A 12,182-nucleotide genomic window follows, 5' to 3' on the forward strand; every position below is an offset into this window, starting at 1 on the left:
TTTACTTACTGACCATTAATCTTAACTCAGGAGTGGTTAACAAAGTATTCAGAATTGGAATTAACATTATTAAACTTTCTGAAATGTTAAAAGTTTGATTTTATATATGTTGTTCCATTTTTCTTTAATAAGACCACGTCTTTCATTGTATTCTCAAAGTTGTCCTTGACTTAACAAATGGTAAAAATCACTGCCTTAATTATTCTGATTCTTTGGCATGTATTCCCAATTTTATAAATTTTTCTCTTTGATATATTTAATGGTAAAAACTGTAGTATTAAATAGGACTTTACTATGGAAAATAATTTTCATGTATGATGATAGGGTCCCCCCACCCCCGATAATATAGTGTTGCCTTTCTCAGCCAGCATATATGTTCATATTGTGAGTGAAACATATTAAGAAAGATACTCAGTTTTTAAAAAGGGTAGCAATGCATTTAATAACTAAAATTCAGTGAAAAATAGAATTAGATAAATTCTTTCTAATTTATCTAGACTGTATTTTGAATATGACAAGTTTCTATTTAATTGTTTAGCTGTTTCTTGTTATTTCATTTCTATTTCTATCTTTGTCCTATTTTTGGATCCTCTCCCCCAATACAGGTCTATAGTCTTCCTCCAGGGTAGGAATACCCGCCCCCCTTTCTGGCTACCTTGGGATATTCTTATCTTAGACATTTAGAAAATGCATTATTAGCAATATTAGTTCAGAAAATTATTCATACAAATACTTTTATATTTTTAGCTCTCTAGAGAGAGAATTCTGAGAAGTTAAATATGAATTTGATAAAATTTGGCCATGCTTTATCTTTAAGCTATGTAAAATTACGTGTGGACTTGATCTATATTCAAAATATGAAATCAGGCCATTTAATAATCTTTTTCTAACATATTAGGTTGGTGCAAAAGTATGTGATTTTTTGCAATTAACCTTTTAAACCACAATTACTTTTGCACCAGCCTAATACATTAAATCTTTATTAATCATTCAACATAGACAAATAAAATAGTATTTGTATTTATCTGAGCTTCAAGAGTAGGTCAACTGATAGTTTCATGGTTATAAACCTGGCCTCACTATTTGGTGAAATTTTTAGCTTTGTCATTTGGTGGCACTGCTGGTTAATTTTTAGCAAATAGTATAATTAACTGGTAAAATAGAAGCAGTTTTGCAGTGATAATTAAAGGTCTTTTGTAGAAAAGTTTTGAATTTATGAACCTGATGAGAAAACAGCTAGGAAAAAAAGGCTCCTAAAGCAATTTGTTGTTTTTTGTGTATTTTTTTTTAACCTGACTTATGAAACTTTCAGGTCAATGTTTTATTCCTGTTGCAAATTTTTTTTAAAAAAATTAAAAATTTTAAAAAAACTATTTAAAATGAAATATGTGTTCTAGACTTAACTGGGTGACCAATTTTGTAACAAAATTGGCTTTTTGGTTGTTTTGAGGTTTTGCTTTTGTCTTCTGTGAAACTTTGTTTTCTTAGTTCAGTTTATTTAATATTTGTGTTGTCATATTGGATCAACTTTCTGAATTAAGGACTCAGTCTGATGTTTTTTCTTATAACAATTTAAAAGTATGTTATCTTCTATCTCAAGATCTGGTTAACATTAAATAATAGCCTTACGATTCAGGTTATAAGTAATATATCCATGATGTTTATAACAGAAAGCCCAAGTTCTACTCTCCTAATCAATAGGTTAGTGATATGTATAACTTTGGCTTATGATGATGTTTCCGTGTCTCAGTAGTTACCCGAATTTACCTTTAAATTAAAAAAAAAAAAACTGAGGTAGTTTTGTTATTAAGTAAGAGTTAGTAGGGTGTTCTGTTGGTCTTTGTTCTTTACTTTAGAATTCAAATGTCTGAGTTTCTTTGCTTGTTCATTGTTTCAGCTTCTTCTGATCTGTTAAGCTTAGTTGACTCAGGGGAGAAACTAGGATATGCTTGATTATAGAACAGAAGCATTTACTGAAGGCTGCTGGAGGTCATTATTACAAAGGTGTCCGTAACTTTGTCTTATACATTAGATCAGATATCTTAGATCATAGATTCTATACCAGTCATTAGCCGTATATTTGTCAGCCAGACAGATTTTGATATAATACAAAGTAAATTTTTAATAGTATTGTGTGAAACATTTTCTTCATTAAAGTAGCTTCTTTTAAGTCTAAGAAAATATTTGTTTCTGTAGGTACAAAGATGACTAGTGAAGAGAATTTCATGGAGATCTTCTGTATCTGAGCATAATCTCAACATTGTTCTGAATTTGATTATCTTTGGTCTCATACCCTGTTTAACTCAATAAACAGATTTTTGTCTCTGTTACTTTAGGTTTCTTTTAAGGTTGAGATTAATATAGAAATATCTCTATTCAATATAATTTACATCATAAGACTAGAAGGTCAAGATAAAGGATTTTCAATCCCTTTATGTGACTTTCACCATTCTGTAAGGACACATGTGCTAAATATTTCCAAATGGTTTTTAAAGTTTCCTTAGACCATGTGTCTACAATTTCAGAGAGTTATGCCAGTGCCTTGTTTAAATTGTGTAAGAAGTGTGTGTATGTGGATAATCATTTCAAAAGGGTATAGATGGATGAAGTATCCTTAGTCAGAAGAGTGGCTCTCTGGGTGACTTCTTTTCTTTATTGAGAGTCTCCTTAACTTTCCTCTCCTAGGCATCTGCCAAATAATTTTGGAAATTACTTTAGAGATAGTCTTTATAAGCATAAATGCAAATTGTATCATAGGTTGAGAAGGGAAGTTGGTGCTATTTAGTGAAATTGGTTAAAGTCATATTATCTCTCCTATTTAATTATTCATACAATTAAATTACTCCTGATCATTTTTTTAAATCTTAGTTTTTTTAAGTTTTATAATATGAAGTATTTTCTTTCCGGTTTCTGCTGCTTATTGACTTCCATGTCATAAAACCTTGTGCAGTGCAAAAACTTTTAAATTCCCATTATGGGAGGTTTTTGTTTTTATTTTGCTTTGGGCAAGTTCTTCATCGGGTATTAAAACTAGATTTTTAGGTTTGAAGCCAAGTAACCTTATTTACTAAAAAGTAAACAAGTTTTTGCTGAACTATAATAGTTGCTACCATTTATTAGGACCACAGCTGTACACCTTACATAAAATACCACATTTAATCCGTACAGCAAGGAGACAATGCATACAGCCTTCCCATTTTAGAGAGAAAATATTTGAAGTTTAGAGAAGATAAGAAACAATGAAAAATCACAGGACTAGTAAAGGAGAGTGGGAATTTCAGTGTAGACCTGTGCTACTTCAACTGTATTTTACATGACCTCCTTAAACAATGAATGGCCTTTCAAACTGGCTGCTCTAGGAAGGCTGCTCCCACTTTCTTCCATCCTGGCCCTTTACCCTGTTCTTCCTCTGGTTTTTATTTTGTTTGTTTTTCCCCAGATCACTTAGCACACATCTATCTACTTTTATTTCTCTGTAACATACTAATTGATTTAAGTGTTCCCCTTTATCTTCTAGCTGATAATCCTTTGAAACAAAGCATTGTGTCACTCATTTTGCTTTGTTTTTCTTTTATTTTTTTGGTTTGAGATTATTTATTGCCATGACTTCTGGTCTACAATATATTGGGTTTTTCCCCAAGCTTTACTGAGATATAATTGCCAGATAACATTGTATAAGTATTACATGTGCAGCATAATGATTTGATGTGTATATATTGTGAAATGATTACCATAATAAGGTTAGTTAACACATCTGTCACCTCACATGTACCATTCATTTTAGATATCCATTATCTGGCACTGCTTGGCACTCAATACACCTTTGATTATATTGATTAATTTTAATCAGATATTGTATATTGTCTCACAAAAATCACCTCAGATTATTGAAATAGAAGAAATCATTTTTAAGCGAAGTAGTATAATACAATCAATAAATATGATAAGTGGTAGAAAAATGATTGCTGATTTAAATAATAATGGCAGAATTTGTATCTCCAAATTAATTTGTTTCCTTCAAAATAATCATCTAGGGAAATAACATACTTCTTCCAAAAATGTGGCTGTTTGTTCAGATCTAATTGGAGCTTGTTTTTATTTCCTCAGTTTATGGCACCTGTTTTGAATATACTCTGTGGTAATAAGATAATCATAAAGTTCTACAATATTTCTATTTTAAAATACTTCAAGGAGATAATGCTCAGTTGTTTGAGCTCTAGAATTTTAAAGTTATTTATAATGTAAAGCATCAGTGTACTTTCTTCACAGTGCTGAACTATGGGATTAAAAAGCAGTATTTACATCTTCTTTTTTGTTTTTTAATGAAGACTTCATTTTTTTAGGGCAGTTTTACGTTCACAGCAAAATTGAGTGAAAGGTTGAGATTTCCTGCCACCCCCCCACACACCACCACATACACAGCCTCTCCCACTGTCAGCATCCCCACCAGGTGGTACACGTGTTACAGTTGATGGCCCTACACTGACTCATCATCACCCAAAGTCCTTAGTTTACATTACAGTTCACACTTGGTGTTTTACATTCTGTGGTTTTGAACAAATGTCTAATAACATGTATTCATCATTCTAATATCATACAGAGTATTTTCACTACCCTAAAAATCCTTTGTGCTCTGCCTATTCATCCCTCCCTCCAACTCCAATCCCCCATCAGCCCCTATCTCCACTGATCTTTTTATTGTCTTCATAGTTTTGACTTTCCAGAATGTCATATGGTTGAAATCATACAGTATGTAGCATTTTCATATTGACTTATTTTACTGAGTAATATGCACTTAAGTTTCCTCCATGTCTTTGCATGACTTGGTAGCTCATTTCTTTTTAGTACCGAATAATATCCCATGTTTGTAGCACTATTTTTGTCCATTTACCTACTGAAGGACATCTTGGTTGCTTTCAAATTTTGGCAGTTACAAACAGAGCTGCTATAAACATCTGTGTGCAGGTTTTCTTGTGGACATAGGATTTCAAGTCATTTGAGTGGGATTGCTAGATCGTGTGGTAAGCGTATGTTCAGTGTTATAAGAAGCAGCCAAACTGTCTAACAAAGTCTCTGTACCATTTTGCATTTCTATCAGAAGTGAGTAAGTTCTTGTTGCTCCACATCCTCTGTGATAGATTTTGAGTTAATTTTTGTGAAGTGTGTAGGGTCTTTGTCTTGGTACATTTTTTTATTTTTGCTTGTGGATGTCCAGTTCCAGCACCATTTATTGCGAGGACTATCTTTTCTCCATTAAATTGCCTTTGCTCCTTTGTTAAAGATTAGTTGACCAAATTCATGTGGTCTGTTTCTGAGTTCTATTCTGTTTCATTGATCTACTTGTCTGTTCTTTCACCAATACTACACTGTAGCTTTATCGTAAGGCTTGAAGTCAGGTCATGTCATTCCTTGAACTTTGTTTTTCTCCTTCAACATTGTGTTAGATTCTTCCACCTTCTTTTGAACAACACATATTGGTGTAATATGAAAGTCCAGAAGACTAAATATTATAATTATGTTACTACATTATGCTTAGAAGATGCTTAATAAATATTTGAAATGTATACCCATCAGAAATTCTTATTTACTGGTTTGAAGAAGAGTTAGAAGTAGGGAGTAGACTTGCTGCCACATGACTATGATCATACCTGTAAATGCCATTTCCTTATATTTAGTAAAGGTTTAGAATCTTATTTCACATTGTTTAGAGTCTAAATGGCAAGGTAAAATAAACACATATAACTATAAACAAACATGTTTTTAGTGGCATAAATCTTATTATTTGTACATAGCAGTTCTTCCATTCTCATTTATGTTGACATATTTATAATGAGGGTTCTTATGTTGTGTGATGGATGTTCAAAGTTTAAGAAGATTGTACTAAACTTGCAGAAATTGCAGAAACATTTTTTGAAGTATAAGATTCATAAATAAAACATTTTTTTCTTCTTACCAAATGTTGTTATGTATTTAAAACTGAAGTGAGAGGACTAATATATATAATCTTTTAAAAGACAGTTTGTTTTTTAAGATCATTTTATGAAACAGTGGAAAGGAATTATTTAGTACTACATGAAATGTAATTACGTTTACATCTGAGGCCAGAAATGTTTCTCTTCATTCACAGATCTTTCAGCACCTAGCACGTTGCCTTGTATTATGAAAATTGAGGAGTGAAAAAAACTAATTGTGGATAGAGTATATAAACAAACAATGATCTTATATATATACCTTTTATCTCTCCATGCAAACATGAATTTCCACATGTGTATTTAAATTTTTTATTACAGATGGTTGCTAAAGGAGGAAAGGGTTCTGATATGTTTCCTTTGGGACAGCATGAAACAGGTGGCTCTCCATCAAAGCAACAGATGAGATCTGTTATTTCTGTGACTTCAGCTTTGAAAGAAGTGGGTATGGTAAGTTTCCTAAAACTTAGAAATCCTCAAAGTCAAAAGATTATTAAAAGGATTAAATTTAGTGAAACTATGTTAATTTCGAATGTCCTATTAAGTTTTCCTAGAGAAAAAAAAAATTACTTCTTAAGATTTTTGCATATGGTTTACTCCGAATATTGGAGCCTCGGTGATCTTAAGTTTTATATCTAGGACCTGGTAGATAAAAATGCCCCTTCTTTCACAATAAACAAAGGTTCACTTTTTAAGAAATAATGTCGCCTTGGTACTTAATTACCTTTAGGAATAAAGTCTAAGATATGTTTACATTTATTTTAAAGTTTTTGGCATAACATGTTAGAGGACTCAGTATAATCACACTTAATTCATTAGTTATTTCTTTTACCTTCTATTTCTGAATCTTTACCATGCCAAGTGGATAGTAAAACATAGAAAGGTGGACAAGTAGATAGTTTAAACTTGGAAGTCTTTTATGTGTCAGGTATCCATCTAAAATGTGAAAACTCTGTTTTAGGGTTAAGGGAAATGGGCACATGATGTGGAATTTCAACCTAGAATTCAACAGACAAAAAGGAAAATGTCTACTGAATCATATAACATATTAACATGATTTTTCTCCTTTCCTGATAATTAATGTCTGTGCCTTTTAATTGTTGAGTTTCATTAAGTTTTTGCAGACAATCGTGATGTTATTACACCAATTTTTAACAGCCTTTGTGTTTATAGTGAAAATAAGACTGAGTAGGAAAATACCAGTTTCTTGGTCACTGTCATGAACTTCATATAAGAAACTATTGTTTTTCAAGTAGGTTTAGTCTCTTTTTCTTTCTGATAACAACTTTGCATGTACTACATTGTTCACTTCAACTTTAGCTACCACTGTGTGGTTCCCTTCCTGGTACCCAGTTTCACATCTCAAGTAGCTGTTCATCTCTCTGGTTGTAGCAACTGCTAAACTCCTGACTACTTTACTGGGTAAAATGCTCTTTGTCTCATTACATGTATTACTTTAAAACTGACCATTACACTCTTTTGCATTTTTCTCAAATAGTACAAAATTGAGGTAATCCATGTAACTAAATAGTTTTTCTTTATGTGTTTTCTTGATAAATATTACTTAAAACTTTGAGAATTGCTCTTTCAAACTCTGAGTCTTCTAGATACCTTTACTTTCATAACTACTAATTTCTTCTTTTCATATATTTAAAAATCCTAGGTGGTCCAAGCTTGCTTTGATTTTACTAATCAAAAGACAAAATTGATATTATCATTAATACATGGGACTCAGAACTCGTTGTTATTCTCTTTGCTTAGGGAGAAAAGCCAATTCTCAATTATGTTTAGTTGTATGGCTTAATAAGAATTCATGTGTACATGGAGCAATGACAGCTTCAAAATAACACAGCTGATATTGAATTACTTACTCATCAAAGCTTACCCCGGCTCTAATTAAGAGAGTATATGAATTAGTTTTCTTTTTATTTCTGTAATTGACTTAAAATTATCAAAAAATCAAGTGCCCAAGAGGAAGAGGATATAGTTAAATACGCAATCAGTTATCTAAAAATATGACAAATAATTGAGAATTGGCCCTTCTATTATGTATTAAGGCTATTACTTGATTATATTTAACTGTTTCTCACTGCTGATAATGAAAGAAGCTGAGTTATTTATAGGAATACATTAACTCACAAGGAGCAATTTAATGACAAAAATTAACAAAACTATCAAAACTTTTAAAGAAGACTTTAAAAATAACATTTCTACTCTGTATTTATCTGTGTTTAAAGGACAGTTTAACCCAGGAAACCTCAGAAGAAGTGCAAAAGGCTAACAGTGCTATTTCAGTAGGTACAATTTTCAGTTTTTTTCCTCAATCATTTTACTTAATTGTATACATATTAAAATACAGCATTTTAACTGTTTCAGAGTAAACGAGAAATCCTACGTAGATTAAATCAAAATCTTAAAGCTCAAGAAAATGAAAAAGGGAAGCAGTGCCGCTCTGATATGCATGAGATAATTGTTCATGAGGATACCAAAGAGCAGGAGAAAGAAAAGTCGGTTTCATCTGATCGCAAGAAATGGGAGGCGGGAGGTCAGCTTGTGATTGCTCTGGATGACTTTACATTGAACACATCCTCCTTTGCAACTGACAGTATGTATAAAAGTGTTCAGATTCTGTTTTGGTCTAGCACACATGTAAACTTGTATTCCTGACACTCTGAAGGAAAACACTTAGAGAGATTGGAAGAGACTGGTAGAATTTCACATAATACCGGTAGGTGAAAAATGAAAAACTAATCAGCCTTAAAAATAGCAAGAATTTTAATACAAAAATGTGAAGTGTGAGAGAGGGAACTAATACATATTTAATTTGTGTTACTTAATCCTTTTTGATCTGTTACCAGGAATAATTCTTGATGAGATCCAGAGTAGTAAACTTTTTGACAAAATCTCAGAAAGGTCTCTAATGCATTTAGCAGGAACATTGAGAATATCTCACTTGATGATTCATTTATTCAGCAATAACTACTGGGCACCTACTATTTTCCTAGGCACTAAAGATACAACAATGAATGAACACAAACATGTGCTCTTGTGGAGCTTACATTCTAAAAGAGTGAGTCTGACCATCAACTAGCTAAATATAGTTTTAAGTAATATTTTGATGGAGTATTTTCTTAGAATTCCTTTTTGCATCGGAGAAAAGTCTAAAGACTCCATAGCATTTATTTGTTTACTTATTTAACAATCCTTTACTGAGTCCCATTATATGCCACACACTCCTAAGCAGTGAGGATGCAACAATGATTAAGACATAGTCTCTAACCTTCGGGTGCTTAGGATCTAATGGAAAGGGAGGCAAGTAAAGAGGCAGTTAGTTGTAGTTGATAAGTAATATGCTAGGAATAATCATATCATAGCTACTATAAAAATATGTATCAGGGCATAAATCATTGTTGGGAGAGCCAAGACAATGATTTCTGGAAAAAGTGATATGCTGAGGAATAAGAAGTTAGCTAAACCAAAGCACAGTGTTTCAGACAGAGAATTGCTAGGACCCCAAAGTGAGACATGTGATGCTAAGGGAACTCAATATAACTCAGCATGAATAACTGAAATTCAGAATTCAAGACAAAGACTGGCAAGCAAGAAGCCTTGGAAGAAGTAAAGTGGACTAGATTATGAAGAGTCCTGTGCATTGGCTCTGCCAAACAGTATGAACTTACTCTGAATGCAAAGGGGAATCTTTAAAACAAAGCACCCACTTCTGGGTTTCTGGCATGTTGAATCCTGACTGGGGAGTATTGGCCGGGGGTGGGGGTAATGGTAACTTACCACTGCTTTGGTGGTACTTTGAGTTTTTGTCTTCTCTATCCTGACTGCTACTGTTTGCTTCTCACAGTTCTCAAATAGTTGCTTCATGCATTTTGTTATGGCTTTTATAGCTGTATTCAGTGGTAAGTTATCAACACAGGGTGATGTGTGCTTACTCCATCTTCCTAGGAATTGGAACTCTAATTATCCTTAAAGAGATTTAAATACTCAGAAAAATAATCTTTTTGTATTATCTGTGTAATTACCATTTCTGGTGTTCCTAATTTCTTTGTTTAGATTCACATATCCATGTAATATTGTTTTCCTTCTGACAAAAGGACTTCTTTTAACATTTCTTGCAATGCAGGTGATAGATTCTTTTAACTTTTATATAATGCAAACTATTTCACCTTAATTTTTAAAAGATATTTTCGCTGACTATGGAGTTCTAGGTTGGCAATTTTGTTTTTCAATGCTTTAAAGATGTTGCTCCATTGTCATCTTATTTGAATTGTTTCTGACAAGAAATATGGCCCTTATCTTTGTTCCTCTCTTCATAACATGCCATTTTTCTCTGACTGCTTTCAAGATTTGTCTTTATCATTGGTTTTCAGCAATTTTGGATGTACCTTATTGTAGTTTCCTTCATGTTTTTTTTCGTTGGGGTTTGTTGAGCATCTTGGATCTGTGGGTTTACAAGTTTCATCAAATTGGAAATTTTTTTGCTAATATTTCTTCAAATATTTTTTCTGTGCCTTGTACCCCTTCTCTTCTTCAGAGACTGCAATTTCGTGTACATTAAGCAGTTGTCCCATAACTGCATGATACTCTTTTCATTTTTCAGATTCTTTTTTTCCCTGTGTTTTTCTATTGCTCTAGTTTCAAATTCACTTATTTTTTTTCTGCATTGCTAAATCTAATCTATTCATCCTATTCAGTGAATTTTTCATCTCAGATATTGGAGTTTTGTCTCTAGAAGTTTGATTTGTGCATACCCACACATATATATATATGTCTCTACTTAAATTTTGATCATACAGAATACAGTTATAAAAACTTTATTGATGTCCTTGCCTGCTAATTTTAACAGGCTCTCTTCTGTAGTTTTCCCTGTCTCAGTTCTTGGTCCATTTTTGATTGAGTGATTCTTCTCCTCATTCTTTTCCTGCTTCTTTGTATGATTGGCAACTTTCCATTGGATGCCAGACATTGTGAATTTTACCTTGTTGGGTGCTTAGGTATTTTTGTGTTTCTGTAGTTATTCTGCAGCTTTGTTCTGGAATGCAGTTAAGTTAGTTGGACTCAGTTTGATCCATTCACGTCTTGTTTTTAATATTTGTTAGGTGAAATCAGCCATGTCTAGTGATAATTGTTCCCCACTGTAGAGATTAAACCCTTCTGAATATTTTATGCCTTTCATTCCCTGTAATCTTTTTGGGTAGTTCTTTTTCTTCCATGGGTAGTTTTCTCATACATTTGCTCAGATCACTACTGTACTGAATATTCAAGGGCCACACTCTGCAAATATCTGGAATTCTCTGAAATTCTACTTGCCGTGGTCTCCCAAGAATCCCAGCTCCATCTCCTGAACTTGGGAAGTGTACTGGACTCTTCTTGGGTTCCCTCTTTTGAGTTGCAGCCTGGAAACTCTCTCAAGACAGCAAGCTGGGGCGATCATAGGGATCATCTTACTTGTTTTTTTTTTCTCTAAGAGATCTGTGTTCTTCATTGCCTCTTACCAGTGTCTTGAAACTGTTATATTTTGTCCATTTGTTTTTGTTATTTAGGCAATAGTATAACCCTAGGTATCTTATTCCATCTTACTCATAATTAGGAAGTCCTTGAGACCAGTTTTTATAAGCTCTTGCACTAATCTAGACAAAAAATATTAATGACCTTAACTGGAATATGATAAAGAAAAGACAACATAGTTAAGATTCAAGTATACTCAGGAGCAGACCTCTAAGGGCTTTATGTGAAACTCGTCTAAGAGTTTGTCAGAGAGAGAAGAACTTTGGAAGGAAAATGAGGAACAGTCAGAGTTAGGAAGATTGGGAGTGTGGCATAGATTTAAAAGGAAGAGGAGAATATTTCAGGTTGAGGGCTAAAAAATTTACACTGATTTTGTTCAGGAAGAGGTATTGTGACCTTGATAAAAGCCATTTCATTGGAGTGCTAGGGGCAGATATGGAATTGGGAATTAAGAAGCGAATGGAAGGTGAGTAAGTGAAAAAAAAGGGAGAGAGAGAGACGGAGAGAGAGAGTTTAGAACCTTTTAAGGAAGCTGATCTGTGAAAGGGAAGAGAAATGCAGGGTGGTGTTACTTGGTAGCAATGTAGAGTCAGTGTAACCTTATAAAAGAGAGACTTGAAAATATTCTATGATAATTAGAAGGGCAAAGTATATCACGTCACTCTCTTATTTAAATTCTAATTGATTTCCATT

The 12,182-nt window shown here is 32.9% G+C and overlaps 1 protein-coding gene across 5 annotated transcripts in view; it reads left to right on the top strand.

Annotated features, from left to right (window-relative positions):
• NEK1 (NIMA related kinase 1) overlaps window positions 1-12,182 on the top strand; it is a 129,377-nt gene that overhangs the window by 81,121 nt on the left and 36,074 nt on the right. For all 5 annotated transcript variants that reach the window (XM_033135050.1, XM_033135052.1, XM_033135047.1 and 2 more), the window contains 3 exons: window positions 6,291-6,419; window positions 8,207-8,263; window positions 8,346-8,574. In XM_033135050.1, the coding sequence (XP_032990941.1) occupies window positions 6,291-6,419; window positions 8,207-8,263; window positions 8,346-8,574 (415 nt within the window). The remainder of the gene's footprint in view (window positions 1-6,290; window positions 6,420-8,206; window positions 8,264-8,345; window positions 8,575-12,182) is intronic.

This window comes from Rhinolophus ferrumequinum, chromosome 18 (genome assembly GCF_004115265.2).
Source record: "Rhinolophus ferrumequinum isolate MPI-CBG mRhiFer1 chromosome 18, mRhiFer1_v1.p, whole genome shotgun sequence".
NCBI lineage: Eukaryota > Metazoa > Chordata > Mammalia > Chiroptera > Rhinolophidae > Rhinolophus > Rhinolophus ferrumequinum.